Source organism: Engystomops pustulosus, chromosome 3, assembly GCF_040894005.1.
Source record: "Engystomops pustulosus chromosome 3, aEngPut4.maternal, whole genome shotgun sequence".
Taxonomy (NCBI): Eukaryota; Metazoa; Chordata; class Amphibia; order Anura; family Leptodactylidae; genus Engystomops; species Engystomops pustulosus.
In genome coordinates, this window is record NC_092413.1 from 151,084,179 (window position 1) to 151,105,689 (window position 21,511).

The window sequence follows — 21,511 nt, forward strand, 5'->3', positions numbered from 1 at the left end:
TAACACTGACTGTAACTGCGGAAATGGTAACCGACCCTGACTCAAAGACTAGTTTCCGTGTGGGCATTCCTTCCCAGCGCCTTTCCCTTGTGATCTGCAACAGAGCAACTTCACTACTGAGCATGTACGTAAAGTGCAGCACACATTCATCTCAACCAAAAACTTAGAAGAGGATGCACAACCCGTGGATGATGGGACACATGAGGCCTGTCAAGCCTTGAGCTGCAGACCACACCCTGCTGACAGAGTCCAGTGAGCACTTCCATAACTGATGGCAGTGAACATTGGTGCAGGAGGCCAGGCATTACTAAGTACAGCTGAGAAGTCTTTACCACTCCTGGCTATCTCCTGCGGCTCCGTACTTCTCACAATCTGTGCAGGACACAGAACAGATTGGCACATTGAGCAGAGAAAATGTTTCAGAGTTGTGCTGGGAGGAGAAAAGAAGCCAGGAAAGGAGAGGATTTATTTAATTTGTTTTGGTCTTCTCTGGAGTTCTCCAGTATTTGTCTACTCTGGAAGTCTCCTTTTTAGCAGTTGTCTTTGGGGTCTTTAGTATAACTATTTGTCTGTTTTGGGGTCTCAAGTGTTATTATCTGCTCTGGGGTTTCTCCATTAATAATATTCTCCATTCTGGGTTCTCCACTATTTTTTTTTTACTCTCAAAGCAGTATATGGTTGCTGGGGTGACAGTTCGTACTTTACTGTGGTTGTTTGTTCATCTAGAGTGTTAGTTACTGGTGTGCGCCCTTAAACTTGAGCAGTGTGGAAATGTGGTCTTTGGACCAGTTAATCCATGTGGTCTTGGTCAGTTAATCCATTTTATCATGACTCCACCAAAATGGTTACAGACCTGCTGTTTTAACTGATCATATAAGGTTTCACTAAATCTATTTCCTTATTCATTTGACTTTGCCAAGTCTGGGCAAATCTTTGAGGTCACCAACCAACATGCCAAGAGGCTTCCTACTATTATGTGTTATTTTCTTGGCAACCTCTTATTCTTTGGTATTCAAAGAAAATAGATTCCTAGAGCCATGTAGCATATGTCATATGTTTAAGGAGGGTGAAGATATCGGTGTTATGTTTATCACCTGAACAATACCAACTTATAACAATAACAATACCAACTTATTTTCTTTGTTTTAGAACGATGTGATGACTGGGGAGAAGACACTAGGAAGCTGACACAAGCTTACGATGGGGAACCTGTCAGACTTAGATGTCCTCTTTTCGAGGACTACCTGAAACATAATTATAGTACAGCCCATTCAGCGGGCCTTACCTTAATGTGGTATTGGACTGGTAAGGGAAAAGACCTTGAGGAGCCGATAAATATCCGTCTTCCAGATAATAGAATCAGCAAAGACAAGGACATACTCTGGTTTCGGCCAGCTCTTCTCAATGACACAGGAAATTATACCTGTATGTTAAGGTAAGTTAGTTACTTAACATTTTCTCTGTACCAAAATGAAAAAGGTAAGGACCATTTCATATCTCTGTTAGGTCTTCAGTTATTACCTTCAGTTATGTTTAGCCAAAACTAGGAGTGGTTGAACACACAGAACAGCTACCGGTATTTCTATTATAGCTTCTCTCTATTTGTTCACTGGAAAGTCTTTCACTTGCTCTAATTGCAACCACTCCTATTTGTGGCTAAATAATAATAATGATCTTTATTTATATAACACCATCAAATTTCATATATTCATTTCATATTATGCTGAACAAATAGAAATAAGACATTAGAACAGAAGCAAAAAACTGAAGATAACATTCTGAGATAAAAAGATCTAGAACGCAAATCCACACATTACACGATAATCTATTGTCGCTAGGCTACATTAACAAAAAAAAAAAACCTCAAGGTTCTTAGTTACATTTTGATCAAATTGCCTAAACCCACTTACTACTTCATGGTGACCTCCTTTATTGGGTCCCTACTAGAGATGAGCGAGTATACTTGTCCGAGCTTGAGAGGTGTGTGTTATAATGAGCCTTGTACCTGTGTGACATTGCATAACCATAGACCCATTTTATACAAATTAAGTAAACAACTCCAAAAGTTATTTCTCTGCCCTGGGCTCGACCTTCTAAAAATTATCATATATGTTCATTATGTTAGAGAGCTTAGTCTCATTTGTAAAAATCTAAGTTTAATTAAAAATAAAATATTAAACTGATTGGTTGCCATGGGTAACTAGAAATATTCTGACTTTCTGGCATCTTGATAAATAGGCCCCATTGTGTCCCTATCTCCTTTTCACTTTTTGGTGTGAATCATTATGACCTTTTAAAAACTTTTGCTGTATCTAAGGTACACTGGGCTTATTTACTAAGGTCCCGTGGCGTTTTCCGAAGTTTTCAGGATTTTCGCCGCTGGGACAGGTATTTGTGGATTGTGTCACACATGCAATCGGATTATGGTGCAGTGGCGCCGGCTTTCATGCCACAGTAAACAGGGGAGGGCCATCAGACGATCCGACTAATTCGGACTGAGCGTGGGATTTAACTTTTCAAATTGTGTTGCAAGATCCAATTGTGTTGGAAGATCAAGCCTTTACATCAAGCAACGGGAAGAAGGTGAACTCCGGCGGACCTGAGCGGGGAAGGGACACGTGCAGGATATCGGGCCAACGACCTTAGTGATTCACGGCACAGTGCATGATCGTCGGAACAATGCACTTTGGGTGAACTCCTCGGACAGGTAAGTAAATGTTACCCACTGTCTAATTGCCTTAGCCACCGCCAACAAGAATATATATTCTGGGCCCCTGGAATTTGACAGACCCTGCCAGATAAAAATGAAAGAAAATGAAATTCACTTTCATATCCGTTTATCCTACTCTACTCCCATTGCTATTTTTTTCAAGGCCGATTGAAATATTTATGTGGTGGTGGGATACAGCAGTGCTGATGTGTTTCATAAAGAGCAGTAAGCTGGTTGGTTAAAGGCACAATACAGGCGGTCCCCTACTTAAGAACACTCGACTTACATACGACCCATAGTTACAAACGGTCCTCTGGATATTGGTAATTTCTTGTAGTTTAGTCCTAGGCTACAATAAACAGCTGAAACAGTTATCACAGGTGTCTGTACTGAAGCTTTATTGTTAATATTAAATCTTATGACAACCCAACATTTTTAAAATCCAATTGTCACAGAGACCAAAAAAAGTTCTGGCTGGGATTACAATGATAAAATATACAGTTCCGACTTACATACAAACTCAACTTAAGAACAAGCCTACAGACCCTATCTTGTATGTAACCCGGGGACTGCCTGTAATTGGAATAACCTTAAGGCCCCTTTCACACTTTTTATGAATTTGTATGCAGTGTAACATACTAGTATACTTCCCCTCCCTTTAGACTGTACTCCTTCATGATATTCTTTAATATTTTTATATTTTGTTTTCTACATAAGTATATTGAGGGGTTTTTGATCTGGAGTCTAGGATATCTTTTTTGTTAGGTGAATGACTCCTTAGGCACCAAAACAACAGCATATCTTCTCTTCAGTTATTAAGTAGGAGTCTATACAGACAGTATATTTTTGAGCAGCCACATTTGTTACCTTAATAGACACAACAATGTCTCCCTGGCTGGACAAGTGTACCATTTCATCACAGATAATCATCCGTCAACCACAGAATACACTAAAAATGTGCATTGCTGTCAGGTCAGTGAATACTTCATCGACGCTGTACAACTTGATTGTCAGTCAAACACTTGGACTGCTGTGGGATTCCTGGGAGTTAATTGTTACTGAGCCGACAGTTAGTAAACTAGACAACAATTATGTGGGTTATGTATAGAGAAACAGTGAACGCAACCCGGGGACTGGCACATATTCTGATAAAACAAGCCAGATCGTAGTGAATTTGTAAAGTTATTCACGTATCTAAGATGTGGAATTTGCTTCCTCTCGGTTTCCTGTAAATAGTTTTTTGTGCCTCATCCTTTAATTCACTGTTATTACTATCAATGTCAACAGCCTATTTTTACTGTACAGATTTCAGTAGGGAGACGTACCTCGCACATACCTTATTTAGACCAGTTTGCTGTACTTATTCCCTTGAGTGAGGTATAATGTAAGTTTTGACATAGTTTCAAGATTACAAACTTTCAGCAAATGCAATAAAGGGAATTGTTATTGCTATTTGATAAGCTGGTGCCGCTTTTTATTGATTTGATATTCCTTTTTTAATCTTCAAGGTACCGTTGAGAAAAGAAGTGGTATTATACTGTAGCCTATAAACTTTATGAAACGGTCTTCCGACGTTCCATCTTAAAGTGGAAAGAGCTGTCTGTGGGCCTAGAACATTTTAAACCTGATACAGTAATGGTTTCTTTTCTTTGTCTCCCAGGAATACCACATTCTGCCTCAAAATTGCTTTTCCATTTGAAGTTCTGAAAAAAGACGCAGATTCGTGCGTTAGCATCAACAAGGCAGCAGAGGTAGTAATTTTTCCTTTACAAGATACCGCTTTATTGACTTGTCCAGATACCACGGGCTACTATCCAACAGATGTAACTCCCACTGTGAACTGGTACATGGTAAGGACCTTTACAATTCTATATATTGTTGCTCATGGCGGTCCATTCATTTTGATGCTCATTACTAAAAGTGAATTTTCAATAATTGTTTTTGCAATATATATTTAAATTTGATGAGGGCAAATTCTCATTTTGGAAAATGTAATAAAACTCCAGATACTGACATTGTCATAGAAGTCCCAAGGGTCATCATTGCTATTTTCTGGAACCCCTACTATTATGCAGAGTGCACCAACCCATATCAATGACTATAATGAAGAATTAGCCAGGTCTCACTCACTCTTCGTAAAGGAAACTACTAATTCTTGATTTAGAGTTACAGTTGACGAACTTATGGACTCACAATAATGTTAGAAGGGACATTACTTTATTACTGTTATCTCATCAGAATTTTGTTAATAATTTTACATGTAAATACAAAAAAAGGGAAATCTCTAGTTCCATCACTCCAGAGGAACCCAACTAGAGTTCCTAAAAATATGCAAGCAACGAAAAGGCAACACTTGCTTAAAGTAAAAAAAAAAAAAAAAAAACTTGTAGAGCCTTTCATAAAGGGGTTAGACACTTTTCAAAAAATATCTTCTATTATTATGTGTCTGCATGTATATGTATATGTACCTGTACCTTTGTCTCCTTTGAGAGCTTCAGATTCGGTCTCCCCAGCCTGGTGCAGGTCTAAAATATATGTTTCTGGTATCCTTTGACAGCTCTTTGGTCTTCACCATAGTGGAGTTTGGAGTGTGACTGTTTGAGGTTGTGGACAGGTGACTTTTATACTGATGACCAGTTCAAACTGGAGCCATTACTACAGGTTAAGAGTGAAGGAGAGGAGCCTTTTAAAGAAGTTGTAACAGGTCTTTGAGAGACAGGACTCTTGCTCGTTTGTAGGTGACCAAATACTTATTTTCCACCATAATTTGCAAATCAATTCTTTTAAAATAAGATTTTCTGGATTTTTCTCATTTTGTCTCTCATAGTTCAGATCTACCTATGATGTCAATTACAGGCCTCTCTCATCTTTCTAAGTGTGAGGACTTGCACAGTTGGTGGCTGCCTAAATATTTTTCCCTACTGTATATGAAGAAGGGTCACAGGCTGAGCCCACTTCAAAATCACTCGGTGTTTGCTGCATAATGCAGCAAATATCCACTGCTAAAACCTGCGATATTGGTGTTAACCATTTTAAATGCGGGCGTCGGTTGGGCCCTGCCATCTTGGCCCAGATAAGAGTCCATGTGAGACCTGTCACTCCGCACAATCTATGAATATACCCCCCATATACTGCAAAACTGTATATGTTAGGGTCATTCAGACCTTCCTAGGTATGAAGTACTTTAGAGGGTCTAAAAAATAGTTTTTAACAAAAACCTAAAAATTCAAATCACCACCCTTTCCTTAGAACTTCTATAAACATAGAAAAATAAAATCATAAGCATGTTGGATATCACTGCATCTTAAAATATGAAACCTGTTATTCCTGGTTATGTACCTGCTAATGGAACACAGTGCCCAACTGGATTGCCCCTTTTTCTCTCCCATACAGGAATGTACCTGGAAAATTAAAAGGCTATGGATTTTTCAAGTGGGCAACTGAAAAATGGAAATGCAAAAAAAAGTGCTATGTGCTCAAGGGGTTAAATATAACAATCCCTTCTTTCAGGCTTGTGGTACTCTTCCTTAATCTTTTCTGACCTGGCACATTACAGATGAATAAAATTGTAAATAATATACCATTTATACTTGAGTATAAGCCGACCCAAGTATAAGCCGAGGCCCCCAATTTTAAGACAAAAACATGGGAAACCTATTGACTCGAGTATAACCTGAGAGTGGGAAATGCATTGGTCACAGCCTCCCCATTATATAGCCTGCCGGACCCTGCCCCATACTATATAGCCAGCACTTGCCCCCCAGTATATAGCCTGCCAGCCCATATCCCCCAGTATATAGCCAGCCACCTGCCCCAGTAAATAGCCAGCCCCCTGCCCCAGTATATTGCCAGCAGCGGGGGAAGCCGGAAAGGTGAGTTTTGGTATATATTTTTTTTACTTGAGTATAAGCCGAGTTTGGGGTTTCAGCACATTTTTTTGTGCTGAAAAAACTAAGGCTTATACTCGAGTATATATGGGTAAGTGGGTGCAGTACCTTGTCTTTATGCAGTTGTTTTTGACCTGATGTGCTAGACAATATGTAGCAGTAGCAGTGTGTAGCAGCGTCCCTTCTTTCACACCATTATATAAAACTGATCTTTCCACACAGCCAAGACAAATATCACAATGCCTGAGGAGATTAAGCCGCATGACATATTTTTGTGGTTTTATATTAAATTTAGGCATCTCTTCAAGCTTAAAGCCCCATTGTTCGTGTCTTCCTTGTATGTTTCTGATCTATAAAGTCTATTTATTCTGTAATGGTTGTCTTCTATGCTGGATTATTTTACACTTTGGGAAATGTGCATTTGTCAGTCCACTTGGGGCCTCAGAGTAGAATAAGAATAAGAAAGTGTCTGACAAGACTCTAACTGATTTAAAGTGAGAACAGAAGAAATGCTGGAGGAATATTCACCCCAATAGATTCATCTCATTGTACTCTGTGCTTTAGCATGGAGCGCATCAGCAATATATTTATTAAAGAGAATAAATGAATAAGACTCTTTGCCTACTCCTCATTGTGTATTACTCGCGTGGAGTTACAAACTGTCCCCTTTCATCATTTTTAAGTTACTGCAAAAAGTTGGGTTTATTTTCATAAACTTTAAATTAACCTATACAGTCTTTAAAGAGAACCCGTCATGCAAAATAACCCCCCTAAACTAAATATATTTTCATAAACTGCCATTAGAGAGCATTGCCTCTATCCCTCCATTGTCCCTCTACATGCCTGTAAACCTAAGCAATGAGGTCCTAAAGCTGTATGCAAATGACCTGTGAAATGTCCAATGAAGCATTAGCATATTCAAGCTGTCCACTCTATTCATGAGTGGGAGGCACAGCCACACCCCCAGTGCATGACTGACAGCCTGTATAATGATGTGAGGCTGTATAATGACGTGCTTCCTGGTGCTGGCGCCCCCTGCAGCCTGTGTGTGTATAGGAGAGATACAACCGCTCCAGGCAGCCATGTTATAGCAGAACATGTCAGATTCATGTGTAGCTGATGTCTGTGTCTCTGTATATTAGGATTATGCAGCATGTCAGCAGATGCAGCACACACACTAGCCATGCTTTACTATACATTACACACAGACATGAGCAGGGGGAGGAGAGGGGAGGGGTAACAGGGGTGACATCACTGCCTCTGACCATGTGACCAGCCTCATTTACATAATAAAGAATAGATGATTTTACAATGATTAATGTATGAAATAACTAGATAAAGGCTGGGATGGGATCCTTGTGAGCTGCTCCAACAGGTAGAGGTGACAGGACAAGTGACACAGACCTGATGACAGGTGTCCTTTAACTTTGATTCAAAATTTTACACTTGAATTATTTCTCTTTATTTCTCTTTATAGTATAGTAGGGGTTCAGCTCATATGATGGGGCCAGCGATGACCGATGTTTAATATGCACCAGGATTAAAGAATGCCCTCCTATGCCTTTCCGGCATGTATGATACCTTGCTATCCTTGTGCATACCCTGCACAAAATGTTACAATGTCCATACCTCCTGGTGTGCAGTTGACCTATTCCCAGGCTTCTTTTTCCCAGGATGACAGTCTGTGCAGTTCATTTATTCCCCTCTGATGATCTTAGAAAGCCTCACATGAGAACACCATGGATTAGGTGAAACACCTGCATTGGACTAGGAGTGTGGACTGGAAGACTCCCACTACCTGCATGCCCTTCAGTCCAAGAAATTTGGCTCATTTATCTTAGGCTACATTCAGACACGGTGCACGGGAAAGGGGGTGAGTGCTGCTCGCCCCCGCCCCTCTCCATAGAGATACATGGCACAGTATTATGAGGAAAGATAGGACACGTCCTATCTTTACCCGGGTATGAAACGCTACGGTACCGCAAGTGTGCTGCACCTTACCGCGCTGTACACCCATTGCTGGCCTGTGGGGGACACATATATACAGCAGCTGTATATACATCCACGAACAGTCGTCTGAATGTAGCCTTAGAGTTTTTTTAGGCTGCCATAGCAACCTGTATCTTTTTGGATGTCTGTTACCTTCCCTGGCTGGGGAAGCCAGTAGAGTTATATACCTCATCCACAATCTTACCATACACATCATCACAGTACTCATTGTGATGCTTACAATGTCAGTAGCTGAACCAGGTGTTCTTCATGCGAGACAATTATGGAGACCCTGCAGGCCATGGTAGGATGTTTAGATCAAGCAAATAGCTCGTAGTAGGGCCAGGAAATATTGTATGGAAAATTGGCTCGTGGAGATATGGCTATACAATTGGTTCATTTAATAAATGTAACACCAAACTGTTAGTGTAGATAGTCACGGCTAGAAATGCCTGTGCATTTTACCACCCCATAATGTCATCCAGTGCAGGTGAAATTTTCCCACATAAAGGCCTCTTAATAGAGTTAATCAAGTGGTTTCCCGACCAATCTGTTGCTATTAGATCAGTGGCGTAAGGTCTGTGCAATACCTGTGGCTGAACATCTGGCTCATAAGATCATCACGTATCATTCAAGTGCTTTCTGATATTGTAGACCCTGTTTGACAGCTTAGTCTCAGTATGTGATACCTAGTATGGAATGGATTACTACACACCGTTCTTCTAATCTGACTATGTATCCCAGCAGAGGTTCACCTTTAAGTGCTATCGTTCCAGTTGGTCATTATCCCAACCACTGGGCCAAGTAACGGTGAACATTTCAGTCTACAAAGTAAAAAAATCTACGAAGTAAAAAAATCAAGGCTTAAGTATTTTATTCCTTCGAGGGTCATCATTTGATACGTTGATTACCAGTAGGCTCAGCACATTCACACCACAAGACTTGATCTGGTTTATGAGGTTTCATATGGATTAAAAAAAAGTTTTCAATTTGGTTTTATGGACTGATCGCATGCAACAGATTGTAGATAAGTACTGTAAATTTGCATATGTTAGCAGCCTCAATTACACAGAGTCCTTAACCATGTGGCTTGCACTTCTTGGAGTTGCAATTTAAATTTTGAGGAGTCACATCCTCCATTAAAAAGTCCCCTGCACCTTTCCAGATTTGGGGAGTTCCACATGACAATATTCCTCTGACTTAGAGCTTCATTACTTCACTGATCTTATGATAATGAATGCCTTCTAAGTTGCTATAGAAACATTCTTTACTCTAGAACTGGAAATAGATAGATGAATAGGTAGATTTTTGTATTGACCCATGATAAGTAATTATTAACCCCCCCCCCCCCCCCACACACACACACACACACACACCCCAATTGTCTTTCTACTAATCAATAATCCTAATGTTGACTATTGGATGTCAGGTTTAAGTCAGGTTTATTCTGTCCGTAGATATATGGTGGTACATTTTTATGTTTTGCTACACAATATAGCAAGGTAACGTTTCGTAGAAAACAAGTTTATGTTAATATATACAGCAGTTGACTACAGAAAGTGCATAGCATGGGTGGAAAAGCAGTAACTAAAATCACCAATCAAAAATGTGGAGGTCGAGGAAATGAAGCGGCTCTCCCGGTGGACACTTCTCCAATACCCAATAAAAGTATAATTTTCTGTGTGCTGCATGATTAATTCTGCTTATTATTCCTACCAACTTAGAAATGTTACACATAGGTCACACTTTCTTGTGGGAATCATATCCAATTGGAAACTTGTTTTAGTCCATTCACATCTAATCTAAAGTCTGAATATGAGCAAAATTACATTTGGTTCAACTATTACAACTGCTTTCTGTAAAATATCACTTCCAACTCCCATTGTATGATGAGTGTCCTTGTCATAGCCAAACACTTGGATACATAGTAATTTTGTACAGTTAGAGTATATTAAAACAAGGAGAAATACAAATAGCATTTTTTACATTTTGTTTTCAGAATTGCATTTTGGTGGATGGTTTTGTTGATCGGGACCCCAAAGGACTCAGCTTGCAATTTATAAATGTATTGCAGAAGTATGAAGGCAACTATACGTGTATTGTGTCATATGACGAAAATGGAAGACCATATAATCTAACTAGGACCATTTATGTCAAGACTATAGGTAAGCAGACATGTTATGTGAGAAGTCTCACTGTACAGTTTTTATAATTTGCATTCAAAGTATATTTATAAAACACATTCCAATTTATTCTGGAAAGTTCTAAAATACATACAGTATTGATTTTAGCAGAGGAAATCTGCAACAAGGGCCATGCAACTACTGTGTGATAGGATGAAGAAAGATAATTAAGTTTCATGCCTCAGAATATAGAAGACACATAGAAGTATGGTAGACAACAATGGTTAAATGAATTACAGTGTAGATATAAGGACAGAATACATGTAGATATAAGGGAAAATAAGAAGGGTAAAGATAGGGAGTGGATTGATCCTAAAACCTAAGATTCTCCAAAAATCTTATTGTCACAGATGTTTGACACTAACATTAATAATAGTTCACACTGTAGATCCTATTCAAAGTATGAACAAGGATATAAAATGAGGAGGGGTCCCCTTAAAGGGGTTATCCGGGTTTAAAAAAATTTTTATGGCCGGTCTGGGGAGGGCTATTTAAACACAACAAACATGTACTTACCTCCTCCGGTGCTGCCGATGTCCCGCGCAGCGGCCGGTCTTCTCTGTGCTCCGGTTTCAGTACAAGGGCGCACAGGGAGCTTCCGGCCGGCCGGAAGCTCCCATGCGCACCATCTCCCAGCGCTTACAACGCTGAGAGATAGGGACGGATGGGAGGAGCCGTCCACATCGCGGACCGGAAGCTCCCTGTGCGCGGCTTCCGTGCCCCTGTAAACTAACAGGGGCATGGATCGAAGGGACTGTGGCACCGGACGAGGTAAGTACATGTTTATTATGTTTAACTAGCCCTCCCCAGCCCCGCCATAAGAAATTTTTTAAACCCGGATAACCCCTTTAAAGAGGAACTGTTACCCTGTATAAGTCCGCTAGGAGTTGTTTATTTAAGTAAGCAGCTCCTAGCCCTACCCCAGATTTAACAGGGTTTAACTTCTAGCTTTATCGGATCCTTCCGTAAAAACTAGCAAACACTGCAGTACATAGCGCTGTGAGGGGGCGGTCCGATCCTCTGCTTCTTCCCCGGACCGCCCCTCCCACACCATAGGCCGGCTGTGTCTGCCAGGTTTAATGCGTCAGTCAGTCTCCTCGGATCATGAATACGCTGGGACACTGTAAGCTTGGTCCGGTATACACAGTGCTATGTACTGCAGTGTTTGCTATCTTTATCAGTATGTTCCGATAAAGCTAGCAGTTTAACACTGCTATTGGGGTAGGGCTAGGAGCTGCTAACCTTAGTGAGCATCTCCTAACGGGCTTATACAGGGTGACAGGTCCTCTTTTATATGCACCTCCTCTGTTATCGAATCCCTGAGTGTGTGATACTCGGAGGCAAAGAGATATCAGGCATATCAGTAAGTGTATTGCTCAGAGTGATACTGGATAACTACACCTATTCAGAGTCATGTGAACACAAATCCAGTCTCCAGGTTTTAAGACTGTGTACACTAACAAGCAGGTAATTTTCCGCCAGTGAACTCTATTCAGACAGTGTTCAGCAGGATTATGCAGAAATGGAGAAACAAAGCGGCACTCACCAGGCTAAAAAGCAGGAACAAACTTTATTGCAGAAGGATTTCCAGTACAGTGGGGGATACACGTCGGATGTCTCGGAGGCTTGAGAAAGCACTTTGTGTACGAAACGACCCGTCGCCTTGCCATGACGTGCATCCCCCCAGTCCTGGAAATCCTTCTGCAATAAAGTTTGTTCCTGCTTTTTATCCTGGTGAGTACCGCTTAGTTTCTCCATTTCTGCATTGGACTGTGCTTTGGCTTTCTACGTGCACCCCAGGTTTAAACTCGCTATATGTCGGCATAGACATGCAGCTGCAATAGCAGAACTAACTCTGTGAAGTCTCGTTACAAGGTTAGTGCCGGCCACTTTCCATTCTCTGGTTTACCGTATCGTTCAGCAGGATTATGCACTATAACCTGGCTTGCTCCATATACCGTAGACATTAGTGTAAGAATTAAGAAATCACTTGACATAGCGGATGGATCTCCTCTCATGCAGAAGCTGCCACTGAGCTTCAATTCAACTCACTATCCTGCCATTGCCGGCTGTATGAAAGTGAGACCATACAGTACTGACTGTCTACTGTGTGGATCAACACTGTCCTGACGTACGTTTGCCAAAAAGCTTGGCTTTAACTAGGGCTGCAGGCGGCCTCACCTGGCCAGGTTTTCTTAATTTTGTGATTTTATTGACAGGAATGATGTCATCAGGTGAAGATCCTCAATCTCCATCTATACTCCATCTTATTTTATATCAATAAAGGCTATATTTTAATATTAACCAACTCCCTATCTTTATCCTTTTCCCTGTCCTTATATCAACATAGTATCATTAAGGTGCTGTACACCAGGGAGTGATCCTTACATCACAGAACAATTTATTTTTTTCAATTTCTTTTAAATGACAGACAGCCCTCATAAAAACTGAATGTCTACTCATCAAAAATACTTACAAAAATCATAAAAGTAAATCTGTGTAAACTGCATTTGATTTGCTCAAGTGCTATTCATTAAAGTTTTATATGATGATAACATAGATGCTTATAGGGTATGTGACAACTCACCAATTTGCTTTTTTTTCATAATTCCCCTTTGGAGTCTGATCATGTGTTTCCTAAGCATTAAATGAATGCTGCAAGTTTACTCTAACCTATCTGTGGGCAGCATATTATAGTCACTAACACAATGATTGCAATTCTTAAAGGGGAATTCCAGGAATAAGGATTATTCATATAGAAATGGGGCCTTAAAATTTAAGCTAATATGTAATTAGTTGTTGTTTAAAATTGTACTCCCCTTAGCAGAAAAATGCTGTGGACATAGACTGTAATGAAGAATTAAAATACTACTGGCCCTTTAATCAGTGCTTTAATTTTCTCCATGCGGAGAAGGTACAGGGCAGAAGATGGCCTGTGGCCCACATCACATGTCCTGCACCTGCCTGGCAGGTCATGTTTGGCTGTAGTTGGTTGGTTGCACTGCATCCAGTATGGCCAGTGTTGTGGTGAGACACCATCTCAGTGAGGTAATGTGCGGTGATGGCAGTTACACAGTTTTGGGAATTCTGGGAATCCTCCTCTATGTCTGGAGTTATAGCTGTTTTATGACCATATCCATAGGTGTTTTCTGCCAGGTCCCCAATTTGACAGTCTTATTTGGCAGTTTTCTTGTTTTTCCTTAAAGGGCACCTACCACCACGAATCTACCTATAAAGGTAGATCGGGTGGTAGGTGGATGTATGGGACGTGAGGATAGCCCTTTTTAGAGCTAATCCTCACGTCCCCGCTAGCCTAGCATAAACTTTATTGCCCTAATATGTTAATTTAATTAAGCGGCTACCGGGGCGTGGAGTAGCCGGACACGAGGCTACACGGCGCGGCTACTCCACGCCCCAGTAGCTGCTTTCCCCCGCCTACCCTGTGATCTTCGGCGCGCAGCTCCTGGCAGCTGCGCGCCCTCGTCCGAGAAGCCGGAGTTCTGCGCATGCGCAGTAACTCCGGCCAAGATGCGCGATCTCGGGAACGAGGCCGGAGTTACTGCGCATGCGCAGAACTCCGGCTTCTCGGACGAGGGCGCGCAGCTGCCAGGAGCTGCGCGCCGAAGATCACAGGGTAGGCGGGGGAAAGCAGCTCCTGGGGCGTGGAGTAGCCGCGCCGTGTAGCCTCGTGTCCGGCTACTCCACGCCCCGGTAGCCGCTTAATTAAATTAACATATTAGGGCAATAAAGTTTATGCTAGGCTAGCGGGGACGTGAGGATTAGCTCTAAAAAGGGCTATCCTCACGTCCCATACATCCACCTACCACCCGATCTACCTTTATAGGTAGATTCGTGGTGGTAGGTTCCCTTTAAGTCCTTAAATTTTGCAGTCTACTCTCAGGTTTGCCTATGGGGGGGGGGGTTCACCCTCTAGTCTGTGAAGTTTGTAGTTTTCACTTAAAGGGGTATTCTCATCTGGGGACTTACATTTAGTTACTTACATTAATCTGCCATATATATACATTTCTTCAATTACCCCTGTGAAGATAACTTCTCATGAACGTAGTGACATGGTCCCTAAAAAAACAAAACTGTGTCCTTGGATACGACCACCTCTGCCGGAGCAATTGCCCAAAGAAAGAGAGTTCCTGCAGGTCCCACAGCCGTCCTGTGGTAATGATTGCTGGACCCAGGTGGTCAGTTAGGGCTCAATAGCGCATCTCTGGCCACCGCTGCCAGAATGTGAGGTGGTCGTATCCGAGGAAGCCATTTTGTTTCTAAGGGACAGCATGGCTACATTTATGAGAAATTATCGTCACACAGGAACATTTTTTTTAAATAAGAAATGTTTACATATGGCAAATAAATTAAATTATATGTGAATGCCCAGATGGGAATACCCTTTTAATTCTTCTAGCGGGCAGTTCCTTTTCTGGTCGGCCATTCTTATAAACCGCTTCCACTTAGTTTTCTTTCAGGTCCTCCTAGACATAAATGTCCCCCATTGTCTTTCATGGTTTTCTGCTTACCTGAAATTCACTACATTAACTTGCTGACAGGTCTACTAATCTAGTTTCATAATATCCAGCTCAGGACTAGAAAAGGGTTAAAAACAAAGCATTTTGGTCATGTTAAAAAACAATGCAGGGAGAGCTGTAGGGTGGCTTGACAGCTTAACTTTAAAAATATTTCATTTACCCACTGAAAACAAAGGCCATGATTAAAAATACATTAATTGGACCTTATTAGCATTTGTTGTCCATATCTGTCATATTTTTGTTATAAACCGCTGTGTTCTTCCATTGTAATAGATTTGGTGCTTGCAGTATAGCTGAATACAGGGTACTGCAAGCACCATACTTTTATCATACTGCTCAGATACAGGCATATAGTAAATGTTTGCATGACTTATAGCTTTATTTATTAAAAATTACCTGTCCTATTTCTAACGGTTGATATTTTATATTTTAGCTTCCCATTTGCAAGCAAGACCACCTGTTATGATAACTCCAAATGATAAACAGACATTTGAGTTTATTGCAGGTAAGTTGCCATGGTCTTTATGTAAATTACTGAGCGTTTATTAAGTTTTATATTTAGCATTTTGACTTCAATTTTAGGTTGCCTTGATTTTCAGTTGTGTACAAGGCACTTTAACATTTTTCCTATGGAAGGGCTGCCAATCAAAATTTTTTTCTTGCCTGAAGCAGATGGAGGACTTGTGTGTCCCTCATTCCACAGTTACTACCCAGGAGTATTAGCTTACCAGTTAAAACGTTGGTGGCAGGATGACCCTTTCAAATTTTGGGTGCACATTAAAAAGCACTGGTTGGGCCTCCCCTCTTTTCAATCCTTGCTATGGATATTACATTTTGCACAATATAGGCCCAATTCACTAACCTTGCATATAAAAGCAACCTTAGAGGTCCTTAAAGACCATCCTTTCCCCAAAAAAAGTTATCCAACTCGATATTATAAAATATGCCACTGCTGATGGTTCATCATACAATCGCTCACTTTAATTTTGGATTAGCAAAAACATTTCTTGGGTTGATGATCTATTTATCGGAACAAACTCTCCTTTCCATTACGGAATTATCTCAGAATTACAACCTCCCTAGAGGAGACTTTTACAAATACATACAAATCTGCCACTAACTGGCATGAATAAAACTGCCCCAGGGACATATACCCATACAGTACAAACTATACTTCCTTTCTCTCACACAACCTTAAAAAGGAATTTCAATTACTTACTCAATCATTCTGTGTCCCAAAATCCCCCATCATACTCTTTTAAAGACAAGTGGGAGTAAGATCTTCAATAAAAGTGTAAGGATCCTCAATGGGACCTAACCCTTCATACCAATGCTAGGTGGAAAGATTTGGGGCATGGGCCCCGGATCCTTTGTCCTGTGTCCCGGATATCTCTGAGCTGAAAGAAACAAGTTCCTCTACAAGGCCCTGCCGATAACCATTTAGTGGAATATAGCACCCAAATGTCTTAAAAAACACCTTTTCCCCCCCGTTTTAAAACACATAAAATTTTTATAAAATGTGATCAAAAGGTCGTACAGTCCCCAAAACAAAAACATCTCATCCCATAAAATATGACACCTCACACAGCTCTGTACACCGAAGTTTATAAAAGCTGAAGATGATGACATGGATTTTTATTTTTTTGTACAGGTGTTTTTTTTTTTTTTTTTTAAATTTAGTAAAACACAATAAAACGTGTATAAATTTGTTCTCCCCTTGATCGAAAACATAAATGGCTTTTATCTCCAATTTCATCGCATTTGGATTTTTTTCCTGCTGGTATACAGCATGGAATGATTAATACTGTCATACTGTTACGCAGAAAACAAGACCTCATACAGCCCTATACACGGAAAAATAGATTTTTAAAGGTTGAGATTTCTCCTGTTATTTCTGTAGCTGCATATTAAAAGCATTGCTATTTTTGATATGGTGGCATGTAGAGGGGCGGTCTCTCAAGGTGGATGCTCCTAGGAATTTGATACATATGCATTGGGGCCTGTGCAATGTTTACCCGAATTGAAATTTGCCTGAACTGTTCACAGATAAGTTGGAGGTGCTCTTGGGAGACTGGCTCTCATTAAAGGAAACCTACCATTTGATGCATTATGAAGCAAACTTACCTTAAGAATGCTGTAGCTACACTGATGCAGGATCATATCTTGTTTAATCCCTGTGCTGAGTGGTTTTGCTGATAAAACAGATATAACATTATGATAATGAAGCTCTGTCGCTTCTATTGCTGCTTCAGCGCTTGTCCTAGCAGGTGAGTTTTTCCCTGCAGGAGAGGATGATGTAATCCCTGGGTTGTGCCTGAAGGCAGAATAATCAATTGCCGCACCATCCCCCAGCTGCTGTGTAAGTGATGCAGCTCAGGTTGATTAGTCATGTCTTGACTAACCTCCATTTGTAATTACAAGCTCTGTGTGTGTGTAATGTATTTATGCCAGCCAGCCTGACCCAGCTTTCCCAAGGTCCTAAATGTTATAATTGTTTTTTCAGCAAAACCACTCAGCGATTAACCAATATATGATCCTGCATCAGTGTAGCTACAGCATTGTTAAGGTATGTTTGCTTCATAATGCATCAAATGAAATGGTAGGTTTCCTTTAATATGTATGGTGGTACTGTTAAACACTAGCCCATTTCTGGCAGGAAATATATACTCACCAAGGTATACCCCCACCCCCAGTCAGGCAAACATGACTCACATCAGGATCCCGTTTGGTGGCAGGCGTACTGTCACTTCAGAAACCCTTATCTTTAGTTCTCTAGTACCTAGAAATCTAAAGAACCTAGAAAATGTAATCTTTCAGATCCTATAAAGCGTATGGTTCTGTAAGCTACAGAACTGGACCTACAGGCTGTTAAACAAAAGGCAGGAAGAACTGGATCTTTATCTGCAGCTTCCATTTCCAACTATGTTTTTAGCTGCTCTGATTATGTTACTAACAAAGCCATAGGCCTGATGTGATCTCTAATATGACACAAAAAGCATTTATACCAAACCAAAGATATGGACTTCTGAATAGACACTGTTAGCACTAAACTGATCTCATGTGTGTATGAGGTGAGAAGATATATCTTTCGGGGAGATTTCTAATAAAAAAAGGAATTCTACAAAGGATATTTTATTCCACCTAAGGGGGCTAGTACTTTAATGGGGTAAAACCTGGTGACAGGTTCCCTTTAAGGGATAACAATGCTAAATAGTTTTTGATGATTTCTTATGTTCAGTTCCAAGGTCAAATATGTTTTATATACTGGTCAAGTCATTCTGAATTTTCAGCCGCCTGCTCATTAACTTCTAAAGAGGAAGGTCAACTTGAGAAACACGGTGTCCTAGGTATAATGAACCTAAAATTCACTAAAGGTGTATAGCATATTGTATACAAGCTAGCCATGTGCTATTATGTCCAAAAAATAGTATATCTCTATATGCCATTGGTCAAATAATTTGTAGAAAACCAGTTAAAAAAAGTCATAAGCTGATGTTGCCTTTATTACCTACCAGGGAGGTTGTAGTGTCAACAATCAAGCTCTCTAAATATATTCCATGTTGGTCATAGGACACCTAATATTAAATGTCCTACTATGTGACCTCTGACAGACATAACAGTGGATTATTAACAGGGTGCTCCCATCTAATGGGCATCTGATGAGATGTCAGCAGTGCATGGATGATCACAATTGCCTAAGTATTCCCTATCCCAGTGGTGGCGAACCTATGGCCAGAGGCGGCACTCAGAGCCCTTTTTGTGAGCACCCGGGCCATCGCCCCAGCACACCAGACAAGACTCAAAGAATCTTCCTGCAGTTCCAAGAAACTTAAAAAGATGTGGCTTTCAGTCATATTTTGCTACTTGCTTACTTTGCTACTTGGGACTGTAGGAAGAGGGAGAATTTGACAGTGTTGAATTATTTTTGGAGGACCTCCTGCTGGCCCCACAATTCTCTGTGTACAGAGGGACACTGGAAAGAAGCTAAAATGCTGAAGATTTTCCATCTTTCTACTGTGTTGGTGTCCTCAGGAGGCCAGTATGATTGAAAGTTGTTGAACAGGGAGCAATAAGTTACTGCTTTAATTTTTGTTGGCACCTTGCGATAAATAAGCAGGGTTTTGGGATGCAGTTTGGGAACTCGGCCTCTAAAAGGTTAGTCATCACTGCTCTATGCCCTTCCTTTCATGTGTGAAATACATCTGTGCCTCATATTCTAGGTGTTGCGCACATTCAAAAAAGAGAGGTTTCTGTGCTGCTATCAAGCTCTGGACCTATCGCTGTATGCGATTACAGTTTAGTATCCGTACTATTTTAAGGCTATTCATGGCCACTATGTTTACACTTTCCTGAATTTTCTATCCAGTGTTGTTAGAACTTTTTCTGTTATGGCAGAAATCAAACTGCCTATAACTACAATTCATACTAAATGTGCTGCACTTTGTTTTATTTAGGAGGAGAATTACATATTCCATGTGAGGTTTATTTTTCCTATGTAAATAATTCGTATACTGATATTGGGTGGAGAATAAATGGAAAGAGTGAAGGAGACTTTACTGACCAAAGAGTTCTTGTTAATGAAAGGTAAGAGGGATTTTCTTACATAAATGATTCCATTGTTCACTGCAAAACCCTCAATTCCTTATTTCGGTTACTGATCCTGTATCTATTAGATATTGTCAAATAATAGAGAATAATAAATTAAAATCTCTGCATACATTTAATGATACAGTTTGTACATGCTAAATCTTAAAATCAACCTGTCGCCAGGAATTTCATTTTTATGCCTAAAACCAGCTAAAAATCACATTCCTGGTGACATGTTTGCTTTAAAGGGGTTATCTGAGTTTAAGAAATAACTTAGGGCCGGGCGGGCTGTTAAAAAATAAATGTGTACTTACATCCTTCAGCGCTGCTGATGCCCCGTGCTGCGGTCCGTCTGATCCGTGCCCCTGTTTGTTTACAGGGGCACAGAACCTGTGCTCCAGCAGCTGAGGTGGCGGCCAGGCCCATCCTGCACCTAGCTCTCAGCATTGTAGGGCGCTGGGAGATGGTGTCTGATGGGAGCTTCCAGATGTCCTAAAGCTCCCTGTGCACCCCTGTAAACAAATCGGGGCACCGATCAGACGGACCACGGCGTGGGACATCAGCAGCCCCGTAGGAGGTATGTTCACATTTATTTTTAATAGCCCGCCCCAGCCCGGCCCTGAATTATTTCTTAAACTCTGATAACCCCTTTAAGGCAAAACTAACATCAAAATTGAGCGTGATAAACCAGTGACATTTACCTGTAGATCCGGACTGTGACAGTGGAATTTTTTTCTTGTTTTACTTCTAAAAATCTACTTTTAAAATTATGCTTATGAGCCTAGAAGTCTTTCTGTGATCCTGCTTTCTCAGCACTTGTGCTGTGAGCACTTCCTGAGGGAGGAGGGGGAGACAGTGTAACAGTCCATAAATCCAGATAACAGAGGGGCCCCGGGCTCATTAGCATTATGTTACATGAATAAAATAGCATAGTAGCAAGTTAATTTTAGAAGGAAGGAGGCCATGGATTACAAATTTAAGAAGGTTACCACACAATTCTGGATCTATGAGTAAGTGTTTTATCATACTTTTGATTCTAGATTTCCTTTAAGGTGATAAAAACTGTACAAGTTTCTAACCTTAAAACCTGCATTCTTAATGGACAATTTTTTGTGAGTAATGAAGGTCACACTTGTACATATAACCTTGGATGAGGCTGAGGGTAAATCCAATGTTAAGCACTACTCTTTCATGCTTGGCTGATGCTTTGTTTAAATATTAGTAGCAGGAGTCTTGTTTGCCATTTAAGATGACTGTGAATACTGTCAGTATCTCATAGACCAATATTAGGGAAAAATTATACTTGCTGTAAAAAAAAAAAAGAATTCTACAACAAAAGGATGCTGTGGACACAATAGCTATTCTTCTGTGCAGGGAATGTTCGATATGGGATACAGGCAGTCCCCTACTTAAGGACACCCGACTTACAGACAACCCATAGTTACAGACAGACCCCTCTGACCTCTGGTGAAGCTTTCTGAATGCTTTAACATAGTCCCAGATTGCAATAATCAGCTGTAAGGTGTCTGTAGTGAAGCTTTATGGATAATCCTTGGTCTAATTACAGCAAAAAATGTTTAAACTCCAATTGTCACTGGGGCCAAAAATTTTTTTGTC

The 21,511-nt window shown here is 40.6% G+C and overlaps 1 protein-coding gene across 5 annotated transcripts in view; it reads left to right on the forward strand.

Moving 5' to 3' along the window:
* IL1RAP (interleukin 1 receptor accessory protein) overlaps nt 1–21,511 on the forward strand; it is a 155,636-nt gene that overhangs the window by 114,616 nt on the left and 19,509 nt on the right. For all 5 annotated transcript variants that reach the window (XM_072142580.1, XM_072142581.1, XM_072142579.1 and 2 more), the window contains 5 exons: nt 1,150–1,435; nt 4,371–4,560; nt 10,586–10,751; nt 15,741–15,812; nt 19,762–19,891. In XM_072142580.1, the coding sequence (XP_071998681.1) occupies nt 1,150–1,435; nt 4,371–4,560; nt 10,586–10,751; nt 15,741–15,812; nt 19,762–19,891 (844 nt within the window). The remainder of the gene's footprint in view (nt 1–1,149; nt 1,436–4,370; nt 4,561–10,585; nt 10,752–15,740; nt 15,813–19,761; nt 19,892–21,511) is intronic.